General features: G+C 45.9%; 10 protein-coding genes across 10 annotated transcripts; 5 read left to right on the forward strand and 5 right to left on the reverse strand.

Annotated features, from left to right (window-relative positions):
* Positions 1–431: 431 nt before the first annotated feature.
* Positions 432–2,765, forward strand: N7495_005333 (putative nucleoside diphosphatase (Ynd1); the record flags this gene model as incomplete). The annotated part of the gene is made up of 4 exons (XM_057207984.1): positions 432–441; positions 508–542; positions 616–742; positions 808–2,765. 4 exons carry the CDS (start codon positions 432–434, stop codon positions 2,763–2,765), a joined length of 2,130 nt encoding a protein of 709 aa, XP_057061758.1.
* A 649-nt stretch (positions 2,766–3,414) lies between these two features.
* Positions 3,415–4,397, forward strand: lea1 (U2 snRNP complex subunit LEA1; the record flags this gene model as incomplete). Its single annotated transcript, XM_057207985.1, has 4 exons — positions 3,415–3,496; positions 3,593–3,633; positions 3,725–3,985; positions 4,041–4,397. 4 exons carry the CDS (start codon positions 3,415–3,417, stop codon positions 4,395–4,397), a joined length of 741 nt encoding a protein of 246 aa, XP_057061759.1.
* A 305-nt stretch (positions 4,398–4,702) lies between these two features.
* On the reverse strand, positions 4,703–5,847 carry N7495_005335 (pantoate--beta-alanine ligase PAN6; the record flags this gene model as incomplete). Its single annotated transcript, XM_057207986.1, has 2 exons — positions 4,703–5,751; positions 5,811–5,847. The coding sequence occupies 2 exons, from the start codon at positions 5,845–5,847 to the stop codon at positions 4,703–4,705; spliced, it is 1,086 nt and encodes a 361-aa protein (XP_057061760.1).
* A 266-nt stretch (positions 5,848–6,113) lies between these two features.
* N7495_005336 (lysophospholipid acyltransferase family protein) lies at positions 6,114–8,853 on the forward strand (the record flags this gene model as incomplete). The annotated part of the gene is made up of 6 exons (XM_057207987.1): positions 6,114–6,918; positions 6,966–7,221; positions 7,273–7,948; positions 8,006–8,314; positions 8,379–8,635; positions 8,691–8,853. 6 exons carry the CDS (start codon positions 6,114–6,116, stop codon positions 8,851–8,853), a joined length of 2,466 nt encoding a protein of 821 aa, XP_057061761.1.
* Positions 8,854–9,087: 234 nt separating this feature from the next.
* Positions 9,088–10,643, reverse strand: N7495_005337 (arylsulfotransferase family protein; the record flags this gene model as incomplete). Its single annotated transcript, XM_057207988.1, has 2 exons — positions 9,088–9,762; positions 9,816–10,643. The coding sequence occupies 2 exons, from the start codon at positions 10,641–10,643 to the stop codon at positions 9,088–9,090; spliced, it is 1,503 nt and encodes a 500-aa protein (XP_057061762.1).
* Positions 10,644–11,116: 473 nt separating this feature from the next.
* N7495_005338 (FAD-binding oxidoreductase) lies at positions 11,117–12,842 on the reverse strand (the record flags this gene model as incomplete). Its single annotated transcript, XM_057207989.1, has 5 exons — positions 11,117–11,621; positions 11,674–11,909; positions 11,968–12,313; positions 12,370–12,473; positions 12,534–12,842. The coding sequence occupies 5 exons, from the start codon at positions 12,840–12,842 to the stop codon at positions 11,117–11,119; spliced, it is 1,500 nt and encodes a 499-aa protein (XP_057061763.1).
* A 689-nt stretch (positions 12,843–13,531) lies between these two features.
* On the reverse strand, positions 13,532–15,074 carry N7495_005339 (uncharacterized protein; the record flags this gene model as incomplete). Its single annotated transcript, XM_057207990.1, has 6 exons — positions 13,532–13,917; positions 14,040–14,049; positions 14,105–14,179; positions 14,246–14,542; positions 14,591–14,661; positions 14,885–15,074. 6 exons carry the CDS (start codon positions 15,072–15,074, stop codon positions 13,532–13,534), a joined length of 1,029 nt encoding a protein of 342 aa, XP_057061764.1.
* A 3,327-nt stretch (positions 15,075–18,401) lies between these two features.
* Positions 18,402–20,672, forward strand: dbp7 (putative ATP-dependent RNA helicase; the record flags this gene model as incomplete). Its single annotated transcript, XM_057207991.1, has 1 exon — positions 18,402–20,672. One exon carries the CDS (start codon positions 18,402–18,404, stop codon positions 20,670–20,672), a length of 2,271 nt encoding a protein of 756 aa, XP_057061765.1.
* A 61-nt stretch (positions 20,673–20,733) lies between these two features.
* N7495_005341 (WD40 repeat domain-containing protein) lies at positions 20,734–22,125 on the reverse strand (the record flags this gene model as incomplete). Its single annotated transcript, XM_057207992.1, has 2 exons — positions 20,734–21,817; positions 21,875–22,125. The coding sequence occupies 2 exons, from the start codon at positions 22,123–22,125 to the stop codon at positions 20,734–20,736; spliced, it is 1,335 nt and encodes a 444-aa protein (XP_057061766.1).
* A 923-nt stretch (positions 22,126–23,048) lies between these two features.
* Positions 23,049–24,485, forward strand: N7495_005342 (uncharacterized protein; the record flags this gene model as incomplete). The annotated part of the gene is made up of 1 exon (XM_057207993.1): positions 23,049–24,485. The coding sequence occupies one exon, from the start codon at positions 23,049–23,051 to the stop codon at positions 24,483–24,485; it is 1,437 nt and encodes a 478-aa protein (XP_057061767.1).
* Positions 24,486–24,609: the final 124 nt, after the last annotated feature.

Here is a 24,609-nt window from a genome sequence, read left to right on the forward strand (position 1 = left end):
GGTAATTGAGAAATAGTAGAATATGTCAGTCAGTTCTTGGCTTAAAAGGCTTGATATTGGAATCGAAGTGTTATACGAAAGAAGGCATATGACATTCATATTACCTTGTCATGCATGGTAATATTACAGCCCTTTCCGTTTGCAGTGACTGACTAATCCTAAAACAGCCACACTAACTCTTTAGCTAATGCTCAGCTCAAATGCTGGGTCTCGCCCCTCTGTATTGCCTTGGTATTGGTATTAAACTATTAACTTCCCGAGCCGTGTTTCTCTTTCTGCTTTAAGAATCTCCTTATCTTCCTCTTATGCTGCACTTCTCCATCCACCTTCAAAAGTTCTCCTGTTTTTCAATATAATTCTTTGAACTCTTCTTTCTCCTGTCTTTGTATCTGGTCATGCTCCATCGGTAACCAGATCTGTTTCGTGTCCAAATGGGCAAGTGTACGTTTGCCTGCGAATAACACCCTTTTCCCCGTATCCCATTGACCCTGACTTTTTCTTTTATAGGGCGTTATGGCGTCGTTCTAGACGCTGGATCATCTGTAGGCCACACTAGCCATCTGATATGCTCCCTCAACTTCTCCGGTATCGGGCGACTGACTTGCAATGGTATAGGGTACCCGTGTACACGTTTATCGATGGTTGCGCAATACTGTAGCGCGCAAGTATGCGCACCCTGATGAGCTGAAATCCTTGCCGGAGATCAAAACAAAAGAGGATTGGGTCAAGAAGATTCATCCCGGTGGGTTCCGACGGGAGTTCCTGATCATTTAGACTCAATAAACTGACTGGACTGTTCGCGTACAGGTGTCTCGTCTTTTGCCGATAGACCAGAATCTGTTGGATCAGAGCACTTGGAAGAACTTCTTCAACATGCGAAAAGTATCGTACCTAAGGAGGACGCCAAGGATACTCCGATCTTTCTTCTCGCCACAGCTGGCATGCGTCTTCTCGGAAATGTGGACCGACAGATGCTTCTTGACCAAATATGCTCCTACGCGCGTACGAATACCGAATTCCTACTACCTGATTGCAGTGCCCATATTCAGGTGATCCCGGGTGTCACAGAGGGACTTTACGGATGGATTGCGACGAATTATCTGATGGGCACTTTTGACTGGCCCGAGAAACACGATCATGGGAAAGGACATTCTACCTACGGATTTTTGGACATGGGTGGGGCCTCTGCTCAGATTGCATTTGCGCCAAACGCCACAGAAACGGAGAAGCATGCGAACGATCTCACCCTTCTGCGACTGCGGAATATCGATGGCTCAGTACAAGAACACCGAGTCTTCGTAACCTCATGGCTAGAATTTGGCGTGAATGAGGCTCGGAGACGCTACTTGGAAGCTTTGCAGTCCGCAACAAATCCATATATTCGAGAGTTGCCGGATCCATGTCTTCCAGAAGGTCGACGCACTACCTTGGATGGGAAGGAGATTTTTGGGAACGACGTAGAGTCATTCTTGATAGGCACAGGAAGGTTTGACGAGTGTCTTCGTCAGACCTTTCCCTTGCTGGACAAGAACGCTCCATGCGCAGACCACCCATGTCTTCTCCATGGCATCCATGTTCCGGCTATCGACTTTGATGTCAACCATTTCATCGGCATCAGTGAATATTGGCATACTACTCATGAAATTTTCGAGATGGGCTACAAAGAAAAGGCATACGACTTCAACACCTATCAGCAGCGAGTACAGACGTTCTGTTCTCAAGACTGGCATTCCATCGAGACTGGCATTGATGACCACACATGGGGCAAGAAGATCACTCGCGAAAGGGCATCCGAGATATGCTTCAAGTCATCATGGATCATCAACATGCTGCATGATGGCATTGGTATCCCCCGTGTTGGCCTGGAAGAAACTTGGAGTGATCACAACGGCACTGAAGAAGTTTTGTCTCATGCTAAAGAGAAGGGCTATATTGATGCTTTCCAACCTATGAATAAGATTGACTCAACCGAAGTCAGCTGGACCCTTGGCAAGATCGTTCTATATGCGTCATCCCAGGTGCCCATGGATCTTGAGGAAGAGTCTATGCCAGTGGGCTTTGGCAGCAATGTTCCCGGTGTCCCTGCGGACTTCCAATACCCTAGCGTTGCGCTCCTTCCTGATGCTGATGGCTTCCACAGTGAACACTGGCATGATTCCCTGTTTGATGGGGACTCACCGCGTCGAGTACCTGGTTTCCTCCTGTTCTTGTTTATCGTTGCTCTGGCAGGCTTTTTCCTGTGTGGACGCAGTCGTCGCCTGCGGGTATACCACCGCATCAAAAGTGTGATCCGTCGTGGTGGACCTACTCATCCCAACCACCCCAAGAAACGGAAGCCTTTTGGCGGTATGCTTCCATTCCTCAATAGTACTGGACCCTCCTACGAACTTGTGGAGGAAGGTGCTCAGGAGTTTGAACTGGGCGTGACCGACTCCTCTGATACTAGTGATCTGGATGGTGGTCGAGCCTCTGAGGCTGACCTCATTAATCCGACTCTCAAGCGAGCTTCCAGCTGGAGCAACACTAACCCTCCTACTTTGAAGTATACCCTCGACAACAGTTCTTCAGGAACGATTGGTCTTGGCATCAGTGGCGGTTCAGGAATTGCTATGGATCGGGCTGGCTTGGTGGTGAGGACAGAGAGCCGAGATCATCTAGCTCCCGTTGCATTGGGGCCTACCACGAATGGACGTCGATCTAGAAGTGGCAGCCCCACGCGATCCCACCAGAAATCACCAGTCATGAGTCCATTGGCCGATGAGTAACGTCACAACTATGTCTCCAAACGAACTGAATTACGCTTTTACCTCGTCATTTCTCGCATCGCATTTTCTATTGGAGTTGACTGTTTTGCCCTGCCAACTTGTTGGCTTTTCCCCTTGAAACCCCAGTTCATTGCTCACGTGTGAACTACCCTGGCTGCATACACTTTTCATTCTTGGTTAATATTCCAAATTCTGTGCTCTGGAGTACTTTTTGTTCTGTGCTTTCGATCTCCGAGCAATCTCGATGTAGTGGCAGTGTACCAATGGCGGTACTTTGTGGATTTCTTCTAATGAATATACCTAGACTAATACATTTCTATGATTTCTTTATTTTTATTATATCTTATCTTTCTTCAATGACACTATTTCAGCCGAACTTCCATTCTAAATATGCGTATAATTGTCACGTGCGTAAACAACGCGTACACCGCCTTGGGCACACCGCCCTGAATTCACCGCCAAGCACGAATCTTAATTGGAGAAACTTGCGACGAGCTATCAACCTCTCTCATTTTCAACCATTGCATTTTTTCAACACCCGTCGCGCTGATTTTTTTTCACTCTTTTCCTCCAACTTGTGAATCCTTAATAGATCCCCTACTTTGGAACTTTCCTTTCTTGCCGAGGCTCTGCCTCAACCACCACCGTCATGCCCCGCTTGACCGTTGAGCTCCTGCAGACTGCGCCTTCATACATTAATCCCCTCAAGCAGCGTGAACTTGATCTTAGAGGTTAGTTCAAGACTCAACATCAGCCTGAAAAGAGCAGGTGCTACACTATGAAAAAAGAGCTTCACTTACATCGATTTTCTTCGTCTAACCATATAGGGCGCAGAATTCCTCTTATTGAGAACCTTGGTGTAGCGAAGGTCAGTGTTCACAATATGCCTCTGCTGTCGGCATTGATTTGCCAATAACTCTCTGGCAATTTATTTTAAAATTCACGCTAACCATTCACAGGACCAAGATACTATTGATTTCACGGATAACGACATCGCCTCCTTTGGAAATTTTCCTGTTTTTCCTCGTCTCCGAACCCTCATGTTTGCACGAAACCGTATTGTCCACATTCAGGCGAACATCGGCTCCTCCCTGCCAAAATTGACCACTTTGATCTTGACCGATAACAACATCGCCGAGTTAGCTGACCTCGCTCCCCTCAAAACTCTCCCTCTATTGCATCATTTGGTCTTGCTAAACAACCCCGTGTCCCGGAAGGATGTAGGCTTACAATCTTTCTTCATGGTCTATATTGTGTCCAACTAATCTTTTTTAGAACTACCGCTTCTGGGTCATTTGGTTGAACCCATCTATCCGTTTCTTCGACTACAAAAAAGTCAAGGATACCGAGCGTAACCAGGCAAAGGAGCTTTTTGGTACTGCTGAAGAACCGACTGCTCTCGCATCCAAGATTATGGGCACCACCTCTCACAACTTCGTTGCCCCCACCTTCGAATCTGGAGAGGTCCAGACCGATAAGGCACTCCGCATTCAGCTCACCGAGAACGAGCGCAAGCGTGTCCAGGAGCTAATTCGCAACGCGACCAGCTTGCATGAGGTTGATCGTCTGGAGAAGGAGTTGACCGAGGGTCGCATCCCTGGCGGCTCTGATGCTGTTTACAAGGCCAGGTAAACGACCTGGAAAATGTGTCTCAAATTTACCTAGACTGTCACGATAAAGCAGGCAATCTGGCTTTAAAGAATCTTAATTCTGAGATGAATTGGAATCCACTCCATGGCATTCCATTGAAATATTATTAAACTGTATACGTGTAGAGAACTGGACCGAAGCCTTACACGAAGGTTTCCTTATGCGATTAATGACATCTATCTACGTCCTCCAAAAATCTTGAATAGACTTGCAATTTCTCATGATTGTCCTAGTATATTAATTTTATGGCCTATACTACCTTTTGTACACAGTAAATCGATTGCAGACTATTCTCTCGGTTGGAGAATGATGTTGTCAATCAATCGTACTGGAACCTTGCCATCTCCCAGACCGCAGTCCTCATTGGGCCTCGTCTCTTCCAGAGGTGCCATCTTCAGGGCTGCACTCAAGACAGCTCCCTTGGAAGATTCGACGAGATCCAGCTCATCCAGGCTCTGAGGATCAGCCAATGAGATGTAGTCAACTTCAAATAACGCCCTCTCCGATGGTGAGAGAGTCTTTTGTTCAGAGAGCACGCGCTCGGTCACAGATCGTGCGGCTCCCAGTATATCTTCCCTGCTAGTCTTTCCAGACAAATATGCTTCCTCTGCAGCCTTCAGCGCGGTGAACATACTAAGGCCCACTGCACGTCTCCGATCTCCGAGGTAGACGTTTCGAGAGCTCAAAGCCAATCCATCAGCTTGACGTGTAGTGTTGACAATACGTACTTCGGTCCCGATGTGAAAATCTTCTACCATTCGCTTGATGACCACCGATTGCTGTACATCTTTCTGCCCAAAGTAGACGCGATCTGGTGTTGTTATGTTGAACAACTTCATGCAGACAGTCGCAACGCCTCGGAAGAAAACTGGGCGAGAGGCTCCTTCCAGTTTTTTCGAGATGGGAGTGATCGTGATAAATGAACCATCTCCATAGATCTCGGATGAAGGTGGCAGGGCTGGGTACATAACCTTGGACGTCGGCGCAAAGATAGCTGTGATCCGCCCTTTGCCCACACCATCATCAGAACTCTCCAGCTCCTCATTCAGTTTTTCTAGTTTCCCTAAATCACTGTCCCATGTGCGTGGATAACTGGAAAGGTCTTCATTGACACCGAATTGAGTAGGATTGACGAAAATGCTGACAAAAATGTCAGTGTTTTCGCGAGCAGCCTCTCGAATCAAGGCTAGATGACCCTCATGTAGGGCACCCATAGTTGGTACGAAGCCCACAGTGCGGTCATTTTGAAGAAGTTGTCGGCGCAACTGGCGTAATTTAGGGACGTCGCGGAAGACTTGGAAGGAGTTGGGTTGACTGATCGACCGCGATGCCGCAGCTGAGGAAAGCAGAGATAGTGAGCTTAGAAAAGAGCTGAAGACAATAAAAGTAACATACTGGAGAAAGACCGGAACCCGTTCCCCCAACAAGACATGGTAACAATTTACGTTTCTTTTTCCCCAACGGTTTTTTCCCTCTAAAAATGACGATCCAATCGCGGGGAGATTCCTGTATCATCACGTGATTTTACACCTCGGCTTAAAGAGTAAATCGAATAATCCGGGGGAGTCGATCACTTGTTCTGTTGGGATAAGAGAGCTACGGTCCTATCTCTCAATTTCTTATATGAAATATTTCACTGGAAATACACATCTCTCTCCCCCTCACCCATGAACTCACGAATTCATATTGCAACGCGCCATGGCACCCAAACCACCTCCCCAAACGGCTAATCACAGCGAGCATTCGGCTCCTGACCTAGAGATTGTCGGTTCCAGTTTCGCGATTCAACCTTCAGGCTTCACTAGAGGCCCCGAAACTAAAGATGCCCCGATCACTGAGCCCATCACCGAAAAATATTTCGTCCAAAATATGGCCAGCTTCAGCGAAGACCCACTTGATTTCCTCCGCGAAGTGAGCCTGTACATGTCCGGCACAGAATGGCGTGCGTATAACGATGTGATCGGTGAACCCATTTTCTATTCAGGCTTCAGCGACCACATGAAGGAATTAATCCATGCCAGTCCAATGCTGAAGGGCAGGATCAAGGAATTCGCAAGCATTCGCGTCGGCGTGGAAGAGAAGGAACTAGCAGCATTGATATTGGCCCAGAAAGGCACCACATTCGGCGAAAAGAAAGCTCATCGCCAGCATGAACTCGAAAGCCATTTGCGAGACGTTGTTGACATCATGCTGGACAAGATGATCTGCAAGATGGAGAGCAAGGTTTTTATTCGCGGCGCGTACTACATTTGCACGCAACTTCTGACACGAGCTTACCAAGAAGGCATTCATGTCTCCAGTGAGGAGGTCTTGCATCTCAGATCTGTTGCAAAGATCGCGACCAAGAAAAAGCAGTCGATCGTTTTCCTACCCTGTCACAAATCTCATGTGGATTATGTTTCGTTGCAACTCATTTGTTACCGTCTAGGAATTGGATTGCCTGTCGTTGTCGCGGGAGACAATCTTAATATTCCAGGAGTGGGAGCTTTCTTGCAGCATGCAGGTGAGCTTCCTGATTTTCAATGATATATATCAAGCTAACCGATGAAGGCGCGATGTGGATACGACGCAGTTTTGGGGACGACCAGCTTTATCACACTGTTGTGCAAGCCTATGTCGATACTCTTCTGCAACGAGGCTTTAATTTTGAATGCTTCATCGAGGGTGGCCGATCGCGAACTGGAAAGCTGCTGACCCCCAAGCTCGGCATTCTCAGCTTCATTGTCGATAGCGTTCTATCTGGTCGGACTGAAGATACCATTATTTGCCCTGTCAGCACGCAGTATGATAAAGTTATTGAGACTGAGTATATTCAAGAAAATGAGTCATTGACTTTCAAATGCTAATGTAGTTGCAGATCATATGTTAGTGAATTGTTGGGTCGGCCCAAGAAAAAGGAGAGGTTGGTAGATTTTGTGAAGTCGTCTTCTGTATTATCTCTCAAATTAGGACGAGTGGATGTCCGTTTCCACAAACCATGGAGCCTCCGAGAGTATCTTAATCAGCAGCTCACGCGTCTTGACAAACCAACCTCTGGCCCCAACCAGAAGTTATCGAGCATTGAGCGCGGTCACATTCTCCGAACTCTTGGGTATCGAGTTTTGTCCGAGATCAATGAGGTCGCTGTGATGATGCCGACGGCCCTAGTCGGTACTGTGATTCTGACTCTCCGCGGCCGTGGAGTTGGAAAGGCCGAACTAGTTCGACGATTGGACTGGCTGTGCGATCGTGTGCGTGCAAAGGGTGGCCGAGTAGCTCACTTCTACCGCTTATCTACAGAAGAAGTGGTCGACCGCGCTCTAGCAGCCCTAGGACCAAAGCTGGTGGCCGCAATTCCAGGACTGGCCGAGACTACCTATTCTGCTGCTGACCGCTTCCAACTGTCCTTCTACCGGAATATGCTTATTCATCTCTTCATTCCTGAAGCTCTAGTCTCTGTTGCGATGTACGCCAAGATCAAGCAAGGTGGTGGGCCCGTCAACCAGCGCACAACTTTTGAAAGCCTGCGGAAGCAGGTCGCTTTCCTGTCTAAGGTCTATTACCCATGACGTTTCCTGTTATATTTTATCCTAGCTAAAATATTTGAGCAGCTCTTCCGTGGTGAATTCATTTTTCCAACAGAAGGTTTGACCGCAAACCTCGACAAAACGTTGCGTGGTTTGGAAGCAGACGACGTTATCAAAGTAACTCGAGACGACTCCGGTACTCCGCAACACGTTGAGTTGAGCGATGCGGAACGCCTTTGTGGGCGCGAAAACTTCGACTTTTACTGCTTCCTGATTTGGCCTTTCATTGACGCAGTTTGGCTGGGTGCAGTGTCTCTTATGGGTCTGACACCCCCCACTGACTTACCAGATGTATGGATAGACATGAAAAAGGCTCAGGACAGCGCTCAACTGGTAAGTTTATCCGATCACTCCTGCAAACGACGGCTCCTGCACCAATATAGCTGACAAGTATTAGCTTGGCAAAACTCTCTATCACCAAGGTGATATTTCCTACTTTGAAGCTGTCAACAAGGAAACACTGAAGAACTCCTATCTGCAATTTGAGGAAGAGGGTATTATCTCAGTAGCCAAAGATCAGGAATTTCGACCAACTCCATCGCTCAAAATTGCAGACGGATGGATCCCAGAGAGAGATGTTGAAACTGGGAAGGTTCTGGATCGTGGGCGACTCTGGGACTTCACTGAATTGATCGCCATGTGTCGACGCGAAGGGTACGTCAATCTCATTCCCCTTCGGCTTGAAAAACTGCTGACTTTTGTTCTATAGTAAAAATCGCCGCGATGGTGCCACTGTCTCCACACGTGTCTTGGCCCTTTCGGAAGCGGTTGGGCGTCTCCTGTTTCTTAATGCGACAGCAGAAAAATCCGCACACGCCGTTTTCCCGAAGCAAACGCGTCTCCAAGCTAGCGAAAAAACCTCGAAGCTGTGATGACTTGCGTCCTATTCAGTCCTGCTTTATCCTTTCCAAGCCTTTTGTCCTCTATATGCCAAACATTTAAAACCCTGCATCACTATATTAGCCATCCTTTTTTGAGCATATTCATAAATCATGTTGAGCTACCCTACTGTCAATTGCCCAACATGCAAATATCGCAAACTTCACTGGACTTCAATCGAATTTCTATTCCTATTCACCTCTCATCCTGATTGCTTTAAAACAACTTCAGCAGGGCTTTCCCACAAGAGTAGACTCAGATCTTGTGCCATGTCTAACGCCACCAACAGCCTCAACAATGACTGAGTCGCCCTTCGAAAGTCCCCTAACAATAATGGTTGTTTCAAATCCATTCCTTGGTACCTGTTTGATTTCTCGCTCAGAGTATACTCTCCATGAGTTGATATCTGTCGCCCCATTCCAGCTCACATACACAGCAGCTTCACTTTCATTCAGCAGACATGCAACAACCTGTGGGATTGTAGATGGGTGCCCGATCCAGGGATATCTGTAAACACGATAAGTGTGCATGACATCATCCAAGCCAAACTGCGCACGCATGACAATATTTCCATCGATATCATATTCCTCTATCTTTGGTATAGAGCCGTGGCCTTGTAGGATATGACCGTTTTTGAGGCTCTGGTAGCTGCCCTGAAGCCTAGCGTATACGGGCTCTGCATGATCCCAAGTTCTGCGATTCAGTGTGACCTTCTTCGAGCCATACAGTTCGACATCCAGGAGCAAGCCAGTCGTTATGTTGATGTTGCCCGTGAAGGGAGTATTGTCGTTATTATGTAGAGCTATCGACACCCGCTTGGGGCTTTGAGACAGAAAGCGTACATGATGCTGATAGCAGAAACTAGTATCTGGACCCAGCTTGAAATCTCCACCAGTCCGCCCCTGTAATAGTTGTTAGCTGGGTAAAGTGATGATATTGAACTTCGGCCACTTACATGAAGATACCAGGTGATACTACCGTCAGGCGCAATAAAAAGGACACTGCACATGTACCGCGATGAAACCAGATACGAGTCCCCATACTTAGCAACGGAGTTCAGATAAGAATACGCATACGGATCAGTCTTTTTGGTTCCAGATCCAACCCCTACCAAACCTATCGGAGCCCAGCTCAAGCTCATAGGAACCTCGGCAATGTGTTCGTAGGCGCTCCAGCGAAAGAGCACATCATTTGTTTTGATATCGATCTCATATACGAGGCTGTCTTGAATCCAACCCTTCTTTGGGCCTCCAACAGAAGTCAGATCAGCTTGAGTTACGTTGACAGCAGTGACCAGGACTGTGCCATCCTCAGTGAGCTGACTCTCGTGAAGGTCGATGCAGGAATCAAATTGCATGGGGTCAAAAACGGTCACGAAGGATTCAGACTTGCAGTCTATTCTTACACGATGAATCTCGTCATAGGAGCTATTCAGAATACTGATGTAGCCATATCCAAATCCCTCAATAGAATATCCGGTCCAATAAGCAATCACGGGCTCACCATCGAGTATTTGTGGTTGAATCGCATAGTGATTTCCTTTGGATCCCTGCCACACTAGCTGTCCATCATCTGAATAGATGACAGGATGTCCAAGCCCCTTTTCAGGATCGCGTGGTGTGAAGAATAGGAATCCAGGTTCTGTCTGGCCTGTCTTGGTGACATTTATGAAGGGTGTTTCGATCGATGTGCTCTTGTATTTCTGTACTGGCCATGACGATTTTATCTTTGTGATACAAAGAAAAGCAGTGATTAACTGAATGGTCTGTGAAAAGAGGATCATGATTGACAGATTTATATTGATGAAACAGGTAACTAGAGTATTCATGTTGGCAATATTCTCGGAATTTTCATCCCGTACTACCACGGGTGCTTAGTACTCATATTTAGTATACATAGGTGAAAATTGTTTGACCCGTGCAGATTTGTTTGCCAATATCTGTATTTATGCTGCTTCCAAAGTTCCAAGAACTTTCCTGCCCAGATGGAAAAAGTAAACCTTCCAAGTATTGATGAAAATTCCTATGAGCACATTACCTGGGTACGCTCAGATTACCTCCGAACCTTTACAACCTAGGACTACAGAATTTACCTAGAGATCGGTACTGAAACTAATTTGGAATAAATTTAAGGTAGGACTAACCAATGTCCATGAAAAATTATATTAAGTGAAACCTTAGATAATTATAAGGTTTTATCTGTTTATGTCTATGTACTCACTTTTCAAAGTTCCGATTCCACGCATGCTGTAGATGTTTAGTAGACCTTGAAGCCACCGGGCATCATGGTCTGGAAGACAGCGTGAGGGTCGTACTTTTGTGCAATACTGACCAGCTTCTCGTGGTTCTCTGCACCATAACCCGGGAAGATAGACTGGAAGCCAGCTGAATCACCAATGTAGTTGAAGGCGTCGTGGAGACCAGCCTTTTGAGTAGCATTGTTGATGGCATAAGTGGTCTCCTCTAACCACTCTGCAACGATTTCGTCATAAGCTGATCCGATCCACTCGACAACCTCGGCATAGCACAGATAAATATTCGATGAGTCCAGTCCGAGGGCATTACCGCCAGCGGCCTCGGATGCCTTGATCCAATCCGCGCCAATGGGCTGCCAATCGAGCTGGATGGTGGAAATATTTGCAGATGGGACTTGGGCGTACAACTTGGGGAGCTCGTTGAAGAAGGTAGTGTTGATGATGCTTATACCCTGGTGGAGCTCAGCATAGGTAGTGCCCTTGACAGTTCCGGCAACAAAGACATCACTATAGCCTAGTTAGTCTCGGGCTTAGTTCAGTATAATTCAATGAGTCTTACTTGATGCCATCAACAACCATCTGCCCATTCTCAGCGGCAAATTCTTGAACGGTTTTAAATTCGAGCGTGTTGCTCACAGAAGGTATGTCAGTGAAAGGCTTGAAAATATCAGGGTAAGTGGTGTTTTCGCTGTCATAGAACAGGATGACCGATGCCAGAGTTGTCTCTCCAGGAACAAGGGCAGGTACAATGTGAGTCTTGGCATCATAAATGTCGGATGCGTAGGTCGCAGCAGCCTGTTATGGTCCCAGGTCAGTAGTTGCAGAGACGAATAGGATAGATAAAATCACATACCGCAAGGAAACGATCAATGTATTCCGCCGCCACTGTGTAGCTACCTGCCCAGACCTTCCGCGACTTGATAGTCTCCAAATCAAAACGAGTGACTAGGCCGAAGTTGCTGCTACCACCCTTTAAGGCCCAGAATAGATCTTTGTTGTGGGTCTTGTTGGCCTCGACAATGGATCCATCGGCCAAGACGACCTCGTAATTTACAACAGTGTTGCAAGAGAAACCAACTTGGTTACCATAAAAGTTGATACCACCAGCAAGAAGCAGACCGGGTACACCAACAGGTCCCAGACGACCGCCAGCAGCAGTCAGGTCATACTGAGCCAAGTAGGAGTACACATCCGCCCATCTACCATGATCAGCACCTAAAAGTCTAATATACGGATGGGATGGTCTTTGGCATACCGATAAGCAGATCCAACCGACAGAATTGACTTGTCATCGTTCAATTCCAGAGTCGTTAGATTAGACATGACAATCAAAACCCCGCCATTAATATTGTTTGAACCCTGCCGAACTTTTAATTCTTGCACTTATTATCTGTACCGTACCATGGGGGAAAAGCATACCCGAATACCCATGTGGCCACCACCACGAACAGCAAACTGAGAGTTACTTTTCACAAGGGCATCCAAGCCCTCTGCTAGTTGACTACTGGACTGTGGGCGAAAAACACATGCTGGAGACATGATCTCGGTATTTGACCAGAATTGCTTGGTCTCGTAGTCATATACTGTGCTATCGGGCGAAAATACAGCATCACTGACTGGTTTATTCAAAGCATCACAGCCATAGCTGATTGAATTAGAGAGATCGACAGAGACAGAGACAGAGATGGCGGAAGCCGCCACGGGCAGCAAAAATGTTGTAACACGCATCTTGGGCTAAAGTATGATGGAAGGTGAAATTGAAACAGCAGTAATCATTTAAGAGAAAGCTCTAGTGCGGCTATCGGAGTAAATGGCATAATCCATGTAAATTAGTGCTTCCTAATCCGGTCATCCTGTCCTTTCCTAATTCCCAATCCATGAAAATTTTAGTTTTGTTTACCTGGCTTGGCGCTAGCATAAGCCCTGCGGGGCATTTACTAGCCCTCTTTGAATCACTAGTTGAATCCGTCAACCAAGACTGGGAAGATGGATACAATACGAACCTGCATAACTACCCCATACTACACGTGGAATGAATGGTTCGGCCCTGACTGGATCAAGGAAAGGTACCGTTGATCTCCGGAGATTCAACAAATATCTCCGTAATCGGTACAATAATCAACCGCAAATCTCTCCTTTGTATCCGGTCTGACCGCTGTTGTTGCCGATCTGTGCCCAGGTGGGTAGTCATCCACTTCAGCTACTCCACACTAAAACAACATTGGAAAAGCAATGGTCAATGCTACCAGGTAATTGAAAACCTTGAAAAACATCAATTGATCCTTACTCCGTACTCCGAACCCCGTAGAATATTACGTATGGGTTATCAGGTAACTATGTAGCGGTAAAATGTATCATCAAATAAATTAAAATTGTGGGTATCGAGTAGTAGTAAGGAAATTGATAACGATCGTTCATCACAATGGACTTTCCGCTTCCAAAGTATTTTTCACGTCAAAAGTAACTGTCCGGATAATGCCGGAGTCTGTAGCCTGACCTTCAGGCTTAATGTTCGATAGTATGAACTCTTCACTATCATTATCCGGTCCTCGGAGTGTAGTAAGCGTTGTTACTGTATAACGGTTCTCTCGGTTCGTCAAATTGAGTTGTTTACTGGCCTGGGCGCTCGTAGATCCGAGGGGATGACCGTATTTGCGAGATCTCGATGTAGCATATGACTTAGTGCTGCCCAACAGCTCTGGGAAATATTTCTTAATGAAGGGTCTGATTGCTGTGACACTGCCCCCGACGATTCCCAGGTTCAGTTCAATAGTGCACCACATGAGTGCATTGGTAGTTGACCCTGAAACAAATAGTAAGTCCTCTTCCTTTGCGTAATCTGGATATTTAAGTAGTTCTGAACTCACATGTTAGGTCAGTGCTATTGTAAAGATCGTAGACACTGGATAGACGGATACAGCTGACTATTCCAACGCTATACATTCATATTAGCAAGATTATAATTTGACATGCTGGCCAGTGCAACTTACAAGCATCCCATTGCTAAAATGATACCGACTGCGATTTTCTGTCGCATTGGTAATTGCAATATACGAAGCCAGGGACTTTTGAACGAGTCAGTCTAGCTTCAAGTCTCAAATGCTTCCAGCAACTTACATTGGAATCGCCACCGTTGCGAAATCTGTAAAGATACCCAGGCCTGCATTTGCAAAATAGAATACAGGTCGATTGATGCAGGTTCCGCCTATTATTGTCTCATCCCAAGATTTAGCAATAGGATTGCAACTGAAGATGTTGGCTAGAATGCTGGCGAAACTGTATCCCGCGGCAATAAATACCAGTGTCCAAACAGCTGTGTGAAATTTCCGACTAGGAAAAATGCGAAGGTAGAAGACGAGTACAGAGCACTTGGTAAATCCGGTAGCTGCGCAGTAGATAATAGCCGCAATCAAGTTAAGCTTGTATTTCTGATGTCAATTTTTGTCCAAAAACTTTAATCGGGAGTATGAACAAACCTTATTGAAGTGTGGCGAGACTGAAGTGAGTGGAACGTCCCACATGTGTTTTCCCAGGCCCCAGTTCAGCACTTTTCAGGTTAGTAAAGTAGCCTTGGAGGTATCGGATCTGTCGGTACGTCTTACAATTCAGTGTCACTCCAGTCAGAGAGCACGATAATAGCTAGTAGAAAATGTGATCAGTACCTTGTTACCTCTCATTCACTGCTACGAACTTACAAATGAAATGAGCATCAAAACTGTTCAGGAGTGTTAGCTCAGTATCTTCAACTCAAAGAATAGATTTGAACATACAATCATCCATACGGAAACTTCGTACAACAAATATTCGAGTCCATGTTCTTATACCTAAGGCAAGAAAAGCCAGAGGCAAGAAAATGCAATTAATCACCAGAAACTTAGTGCCACTTGAAACTGGATCAATGAAGTTTGATGTTTGGCCCACCGGCGGTTGAAGGGCAGGTGTAATTGTACTCTGGTTCATGGCTCCGACTCCGGCTTCAGCTCAAGACCACTTATATAGGAGCCTAGCTTTAAATAGATATAAAAAGGTAGGAGAAGTTAACCTAAGTGTCCTGGGGTCTGCAAGTGTGTAGAGTATTCAAAGACAAATAAGAACTAAAAGCCCAAGCAAAACCTCAGGTGAGATCCAAAGGCTTTTGAATCCTCCAACTATTGAATCTTCGTAAGGCAGTATTTTTCGGAGTTGTTCTACACTCTGAATTACTGATTGCGTATAAAAATTCAAAAGGATCCACCCGATGTCGTCGAGCTTATATTGAAACGTTAAACAATTAATATTTCTGCTCTTCAGGGCATCAAACTCTATCTCTATCCTTCATATCCAAGAGAGTGAATGACATCGATCACCAAAGATCCCAGAATAGATGAAGCAGTATGCCTAGTAGACAGTGACACAGTTCATGCATGCATTTAGGTACACTCGGAGAATGATCCCCATTCGGACTGATTTGATTATGACCTTATCTACAAAGTATACCTACTCTCAAAATGGTAGAGATCATCTCCACGCGAATATGAAACCTTCCAGTCCCCAGAGCTCCACCTCCAGAGCTAGTAATTATTTCAATATTGCGTAACGGGCTACTGTCAGAAGTTAGCAGAAGTCAGAAATGCACTAAAGCCCTTTTTGATTTGTCGTAATTTTAGTGTTTTAGTGTACTTTGTGGCGCCTCCTTTTGGCTGACACCCCAACCTTGGGAGTTAGTCTTAGTGGGGTGTGGCGTATAAAACGAATCGCCATTACCATGCACCTCTCGCGTCATTCCTTCATATGGGGTTACATCTTGGAAAATGTTCCAGAATAAATAGAATCATCTATCCACTAGGAAAACGCAGTGAAACCCCCTTTTCTTGAGTCTTACAGCGTTCGTCACGTGGCTATGCCTGGACTGAATCTTAGGGGGCGTTTTATGCCTTCCTGTAAGTATTTAGAAGCTGCAGAGTCTGAGGTACATAATTTTTGAAAGATCGCCACTGATAGGTAGTGAAACGAATGTTGAATACTCCAGACTCTGTATCCACACTAGTCAAGAGAGCTCTTCATACTCATGGAGATCGTCGAGTCCCATTTGCATAGATAACTCTCCACATCCGCTGTTCTCAGGTGTAAACTAGTAGCTTAATTGAGTCCCGAGGCTATTGTTTGTGCTCCCGTTTTATAAGGCTACTCTGGAATCTCAATACACACTTACCTAGGTAGGTACTGCAGAAGAGCCATCATTTCTCATAGATCGTCATTCAAGGAAAAGCTATTAAACTAACCGCTCAGCCGGTTATAAGCCAAGGTGATCGACATCTTGAACGTCCCGAAAATTCCTACAGGATGAGTACTAGTGCAAGGTTATGTGCTAGTCGCAAGCCACTTTGATCCTTTCTGTGACAATACTCCACATATAGCCTCTGAGGTCCCTTTTCTTTTCCTAACTTATCTTAACATGATGTTGCATCTATGTCCCGTGGTCCCACGGTGATTAGCCCAAAACTGATCCAATCCCATTAGATCCATTGGTTTCGGCCTTTGACTTTTTCAGAAGCTCTGGTTGCAATTATCCTCGGACTTGAAACCTCCCGAGGTCCTCACTTGGCATGTCAGTGGAAACTTTAACAAGACTAGTGCCGTTAAAGTTGTCTAGCGCCTTTAATAAATTAATAATTTATTATGGACCGCTCACATGGGTTACATATATGCAAAACCGGCTTATCAGATCCTTGAAACTGACCAATCATTCAAATGCCCCAAATGAATTGAACTTCATTTTTTAACTACAGTGGGTCATACAAACAAAACAAACACAACCCTGGTTTGACACAGCTCATACAAGACATTCGCCGATCAGCCTATATCTATATAGGGAATCCTACAAGATCGAGTATATTTATAAGCGCTGAACCGTTATGTCCGAAGTACGTCTTGGATAATGCGCAGAATGTGGTTTCATGTTAGAATGGAATCTCACTAGATTTGAGATTGAGCTACTCTATACAGAAAAACATTATACCGAGATTTATACTAAGTTTAGTGGCTCTCATTCGTAGCTAATATATCACTCACTATATCAACTATCTCCTGCATCTTCTATTATTGCATCATCTCCAGCGATACCTCCCAGGTAGGGATGTTATATATTAAATTGTATTGCCTTTGTAAAGGTCTTCTCGCAACTTTTCATTTCCTTAGCTGAGCTTATGCAATATGAATATTATGTTAAGTACGTTCGATATCTCGGAGGATACTATACCGAATAGGCAGCATATGCTCTCAGCAGAGGTATTGTAGATATCAAAATGGAAAGGAAGACCAAGAGGGTAGGGCTTTATTGAACCACTTGTTCAGAATTTCTCTTTCACTTTTAAGGACTAGCGTGTTCTTCGTTCGCAAGAGCAGCAAAGTTTTTGAAAAAAAAAATGATTTACACCTCAACCACAAATAAGCTATATTCCGAGTACTAGAATCTGACGATGTTCCAGAATGCGGTGCGAAGACTATCATGAAGAGGGAGAAGATACCTAGGAAACGCTCATCACAGATTTATTGCCACACCCATTTTGAAACCTGTCGCATTGTAAGGAGCGGGTTGGTTTTTTCAATATCCAACCTGCCCTTGAAAACAGACAGTGATGTCCGATGAACGCATCAAGTTGAAGCTTGTTTATAACAGATAATTTTTCGAGGGCTAACTGATGAATGCAGTAAACACTGAATGTCTGATTCGGATAATTAGGCTCCGCACTTAATCAATGAAAAATGCTTCGATAAGTCGTGCCTGCTCTATTTTTGTTGCATTCTCTCTTTCGCTTTTCCCTTCGGGGATGTTGTCAAGCGATAGCGCTGTGGATTACCTTCTAGGCCCACAGTACCTACTCCGTTGTCCGCAGTTATGGAATTTTTAGCTAGGTTCTATCAGCTATGGTACTTCAAATCCCATAAAGATGATCTTAGATAAAACCCTTACTATGAGATTAGTTGATTGATGTTGTCTAGTGAAATGCTGCGTCGTTGGTATAATTTGACAAAGAGCCCATTGTCTGCTTGTTTAAATTGTTGGCGAATGTAATATCAGTTGCATTCTCGATACTATAAGTTTGTCTCTTTTGCATAAGTTATGAGAAGAGGAGAGAAGAAAAGCAGAACTTATCTGCCTCTGATACTCGAAAGCGGTAAGTAGGGCTGGGTCGTAGGGCTCGGGCCGAAGATATTCCGCAAGAAAAAAAAGTATCGATAGCAAACGCTTTGGCAAAAGTTTTTCTCAAGACGCAACCCGATCACCGGGAAATTAAATTTGCAATCATGGCTGACGATGGAATGCTCCTGAACTTTGCTATTGCAGACAATGTCATCAAGCCCGACGCCAAGTTTAAGGGAGGAACATGGCGAGATCGTCTCACTGCGAAGAAGCGCTCTCAACACATCTCTACTGGAAACGGAGATGCCGAAAAAAGAAACGCTGATTCGAAGAACCCGAACAAGATTCAAATACCTGCAGTAAGGCCTACAAAACGCCAAAGAACAGACGACTCGTTTGAGGGACCAGACAGAGCACCCGGTCATCGGTCGCGATCTGGACAAAAGGCACAGCACCAGCACCCCAAAGAATTCGTTTCGTCGCTATTCACCAGCAATCCAGAATCAAAAAATGTTCCAGAACCCAAGTCTGACGAAGTTTTCGAGGATGCCAAACCCACCAATGCGCCGCTGATAGATGGACTTGATACATTTACAAACCTTGGTTTGTCGCCAAGCTTGGCGGCGCATCTACTCACAAAGCTTGAACTCAAGGCGCCGACAGCTATTCAGAAAAGCTCAATCGAACAACTACTCAAGGAGGAGACCGACGCATTCATTCAGGCAGAGACTGGGTCAGGAAAGACTCTAGCATATCTTCTTCCTCTGGTGCAACGGATCATGGATCTCTCGAGAGCAGGCAAGGAAGCTGGCCTTCACCGTGACAGTGGGCTTTTCGCGATTGTGCTTGCTCCGACCCGTGAGCTGTGCAAGCAGATCTCCGTTGTACTGGAAAACCTCCTCCGATGTGCAAACTGGCTTGTTGGTGGTACCGTGATTGGTGGAGAGAAGAAAAAGTCAGAAAAGGCACGCTTGAGAAAGGGCTTGAATATTTTGGTTGCTACACCTGGTCGCTTGGCTGATCATCTAGACAATACACAAGTATTGGATGTGAGCAATGTGCGATGGTTGGTCCTGGACGAAGGCGATCGCTTGATGGATATGGGCTTTGAGGAGGAATTACAGGGTATTGTTAAGAAACTTGACGCCAGACAACGACCGAGCCGAATTCCTGGCGTACCAACACGGAGGACGACTATTCTATGTTCTGCTACGCTGAAGATGAACGTGCAACGATTGGGAGAAATCAGTTTGAAGGATGCTATCCATATCAAGGCAGACCCTGCCGATGAGAATGAGGAAACCCAAAAATTGAAGGACGAGGAGGATACCTTCCGCGTTCCTGCCCAGTTGAAGCAATCCTACGCAGTGGTTCCCGCAAAGTTGCGTCTAGTTTCGCTGACCGCATTACTGAAGCGAACATTCATTCGCAAGGGCTCTGTGATGAAGGCTATCGTTTTCATTTCTTGTGCCGACTCTGTGGATTTCCACTTCGAAGTTCTGACACGAAAACACGGTGAACGACAGAAGGACGACAGTAGCGACAGTGAAAGCGAAAGCGATGTCAAGGAAAAGCCAAAACAGCCAGAAACTCTTAACTCACACGGCACTATTGGACCTGGCTTGGCATTCTCTACTCATAGAAACCCGGTCGTCCTCCATCGACTACACGGTTCTCTCCCCCAACACGTCCGAACCGCCACCCTCAACTCCTTCTCTTCTAGCAAGGAAGCTGCTGTTATGATCTGTACCGATGTTGCTGCTCGTGGTTTGGATCTGCCGAACGTCGATCTGGTCATCGAATACGACCCTGCTTTCAGCGCAGAGGATCACACACATCGTATCGGTCGTACCGCCCGTGTCGGCCGCGACGGTCGCGCATTGATATTCCTCCAGCCGGGCTGTGAAGAGAACTATGTCGAGATTCTCAAGAGAGGTTATCGCGACGGTGGTAAAGCACTCACTCGTACCGACGCCACCGAAATTCTAAAGCGTGGCTTTGGTGTCACTGTGGACTCAAAAAGCAAGAACTGGGAGGAGAAAACCACCGACTGGCAGATGGATGTCGAGCGATGGGCTCTGGAGTACCCAGAGTACTTGGAAATGGCGCGTAAGGCGTACCAGTCGCATGTCCGTGCATACGCAACCCACATTGCTAGCGAGCGGAGTATGTTCGACATCAAGGAGCTTCATCTCGGACATCTTGCCAAGGCCTTTGCCCTTCGGGATCGCCCGGGTAAGATCAATGTCCCTGGTCTGCGCCCTGGAAAGGAGGACTCAAAGAAGGAATTCAAGGAACGCAGAGGAGCTGCTGGCCAGAAGAGAAAGGCCGATGAAGACGCCCCAACTACAGCCAATGTGTCCGAGGCCTCGCGGAAGATGAGAGCCAAGATGAAGGAGCATATGTCTGCAGCGGGCGAATTCAACCTGGCTTGATCTTGCTCTATGGTTGGCTCTATTTTCTTTCCGTCATTAGATAAAAGCATGAGCATTGATTTCAATAGATATCCCATAATGAAATTTTTCCATCCTTTGAACCGGCTGCTAGCCAGTGTGTATGCTGCACTTTTTGACTTCGTTGGTTTTGAATAGCTGTCAAGGAAAAGCTGCGCGCTTGTACGATCTGCTGATCTGGTTGCTGTATTGTCCATTCCGTTCCCGTGTCATTGGATGGGATGGAGGGTGTTGATTGAGAGGTAGGGTTGATTTCACCAAACACAATGCAGTAACAACCGTCCTTGTGCCACTTTAGCACAGCTAACTCCTTCATCGTCTTGGCTGAATACACCCTAACCCGACTATCCCATCCAGCAGTAGCAAAAATCTTCCCATCATTGCGAATTCGTATCCCCTGCTGGCCAGAGTGTTTTGTATCAATCGTCTTTAAAGGACTTTCTTCCATATAGTTCACAATAGGGACATCGTCAACGGTGACAGGTCCGGGAATGGGATGCTTTATAATCAAGGCATCGGCAGACGAAGATATGAAGTAGTCGCACGTAGGGGCGACATCGATAGAAAGGACTGGCTGTGAGTGAGGGCGGCAGACATAGATTCTCTCCCACTTCCACGGATTGGAAGATATGTTAGAGGCCTCAAAACTGGCCGATGTGAGAGGTTCTTTGTAAGTGAAGACCATGACTTGACCATCTTCATAAGCTGAGGCCACATAGAGATCACTCAATGGTCCCACAAAGATGCTGACGGCCATCAGCATACCCGTCTGAACTGCGGGGTCTGATTTGATGGTGGTAACTCGTCGCTCGGACGGCAGATGAAAAATATCAATTCCTCCCGAATCCATGGCATTTGGCACTGCAAAAAGGATCTGGGCGCGTGTGGAAGTTTCTTGCTTTTGAGTATTTCCCAAAGATGTAGCCCCACTCGTATCGATAAATGCTATAGAAAAGGCGCAGAAATTCAACGCATTGACAGGTAGAGAATGAAGAAGCCACGGTTGGGCTCTTTTCTCTAGGCGCTCTTTATCCAACTCAAATGCCTCCACCGGGAGAGTTTTATCGAGAAACGGTTCATCTTCAAGCCGGATCCTCCATACACAGAGTTTGTGATCGCGACCATGTCTATCAAGGATATTCAGCACATAACCATGCCAGATCTGATTTCTTGCAATATCTTACGTATAGATTTCTGTTCCGCCAGAGACCTGGCTAAATCCCTTCACTTCGAGTACTGCACCTCTATGGGCCTTCCATACCGTCACTGGTCGTTTAGTGACCAGATCCCAGATGACAATCCAGCCATCAGCATCTCCAGATATGAGTCTCAAATTCTGCGAGAAAATGTGGAGTGCGTGTATTGGGGTAGAATGACCACGAAGAACGTATGTCGGAGTCGCTGGAGCCAGGAGCTGACCAGATCTTTCAGCCATATCGTCTTGCTGTCTGAAGGGCGTCGAAAGTTCGACCGAGTGGCATTAATCGCACCGCCTTTGCTTCTGGTCTCTAATTAAGCTCATTACCTAATCTACCAAAACATCACGTTTTGTTTTTAATCTTAAATTGACAGTCTAGTACCACTGGCCCTTAGACTTTGAACTTGTTCCAGACCTTTTTGACTCTTGATTTGTTCGGTCAGCCTGCCCACATTATTGTCAGCTTTTGACCACTTCCAATGTATGTGCCCAGGTAGCGTTTTATGGCTTGAATATGTTATATGTTTTAAAAGCACATCGTCTTCAATCTTGGTTGGGAGGCCTTCGTACTTCTGAGTTTCAGCGATAGCTCTTCAGGCTTCCAACTTCCTCCAACCTAAGTTTGACACGAAACCAATCAACCCCCACCACTTGGTAACGCTAGTCAGAATAGGTTTAATGTGATCAGCTACACTGTCTCAACTATTGGGGGCGAAATTTGAGTCTTAAACCTTGATTAGCGCACTCTCAAAAGCTTTTGAGTCATCCTATTAAATTAGAATAAATCCATGCTAAGGGCTAATAGCTTCCTCTTCAGCCTACTACTAGCATGGCGGGAACTTCTCAAAGGGTTTCAAAGGGCAGATCCCGCACGGGCTGCTCTACTTGTAAGTAAGTCAGAAGCCATCATAAGCAACTTGGACGTCATAACCTTGGAACTACTCTGCTGAGTGATCTCTATCTATCATTCATTTGATACTGATAAAAGTTTCCCTAGAATACGTCGGGTGAAATGTGACGAGGAGAAGCCCTTCTGCCATAGATGCAAATCTACTGGAAGAGAATGTGACTACCCAAAACCTCAGTCTGGGCCAAAGTCGCCTACAGGGAACTTTCACATCATACAGCACATCCCCAATCTCTCACAGCCTATGTATTCAATGTGGAAAATCCCACAGTCAACAGAGCTGATTTCTGACGCTGAATATCAATCTTTGGAGTTCTTCCAAGCTCAGACCTCCCACTGTTTTGGTTCGGATATTGGCATGTTCCTGCTGCAGGCGACCTATCACGAACCAATCATCAGAACTATCGCAGTTGCCATCGGCTCTTTGCATCGCTCTTTTGTCTTCGGTTCAGCTGGTAAATCGAAGATCGATGAAGATTCTCTATTTACTCTATTTCATTACAATAAAGCGATCCGACAACTAGTGGCCGTGCAGCCTCACTCCCCTAAAACTAGCGACACCTACCTAATCGCCTGTATTCTTTTCTTCTGCTTTGAATGTCTACAGGGTAATTACAAATCTGCTTTCCAGCACGCAACCTCGGGGCTCAAAATTATCCAGCAACAAACAAGATTTGCTCGCTCTACCACTCCCTTGTACATACCCCCAGAAGCAATCACACAGGTCTTTGCCATCCTCGAGAATCAAATATTAGAGATATATGGTGGACCGGCAGAAGCGCTTACATATGCACTTCCTCGATCGAGAAGATCTATGCCACTCTCTATCAGCGATATCTCGCGACCGCTAACGGCCCAAGAGATACTAATCGCGTTTCAATGGCTCTATTATCGCTTCACACGTTTCGGGGCTGTGTGCGATTTCTTACTGGAGCCCTTGCAGGGCCAAGCCTTTGAGTTCCTCGCAAAAGCTCAGTCTATCAAAGCCGAATATGCTGAAATTCGTCAAGACTTGACGATCTGGATGGCCATCTTTGAAGAATGGTTAGAGAAGACACCGCCGGAGAATGAAAATCGCGATATCAAGATACTCAAGATCTGGAATATCCTCTTCAATCTATTACTGCAGTTGAGTTTGCCTGATCCACAGTTGAGCTGGGACAAACATGTGGACAAATACGCTACTATAACGTCACTTGCGACAGAGATTCTCAATATACCATCTACTTTCACGCAGTCTTTCTCTCTGGGTGTACGATCGCAGTATGTATTGCCATCTGTAGCGAGTAACAAGTCAACCAACCCTCCTCTTCGTCCCAAGCATTCAAAATCAGTCTCTCCTACGTTCTCGCTGTCTCTTGGCATTGTGACGCCTCTTTATGTGGTCTCCACTCAGTGCCGAGTCGCGTCTATTCGGCATCATGCCCTGGCTATGCTTTCGGTTTGCCAGCGCCGAGAAGGACTATGGGACTCTACTATGGCAACGCAGGTTGTAAGGCGCTATATATCGATTGAAGAGAACGCAGCCAATATCATAGCTGGTACTGATTATCAGCCTGCCGACATCAAGCTGCAGGCTCGCATCAGATGCTTGGCTCTTGAATTTGAGGACAATGGAATTATAGGTGTAAAGTACCATCTTTACAAGGATCCAGTTAATGGTGTTATTGAGGAAAAGTTTTTTTACTAAAAAATAGTCCTAATGTTTCTCACGTGCTCATAGAAATTTAGGTAGATATCAAAACTGTTCCACAAAACTCAACATCGAGGTCTCAGTTGGGAAAATCCACTGCTTACCTCGCTAGGTAGGTAAC

This window comes from Penicillium taxi, assembly GCF_028828555.1.
Source record: "Penicillium taxi strain IBT 34144 chromosome Unknown utg000004l_segment0_segment0, whole genome shotgun sequence".
Lineage (NCBI taxonomy): Eukaryota > Fungi > Ascomycota > Eurotiomycetes > Eurotiales > Aspergillaceae > Penicillium > Penicillium taxi.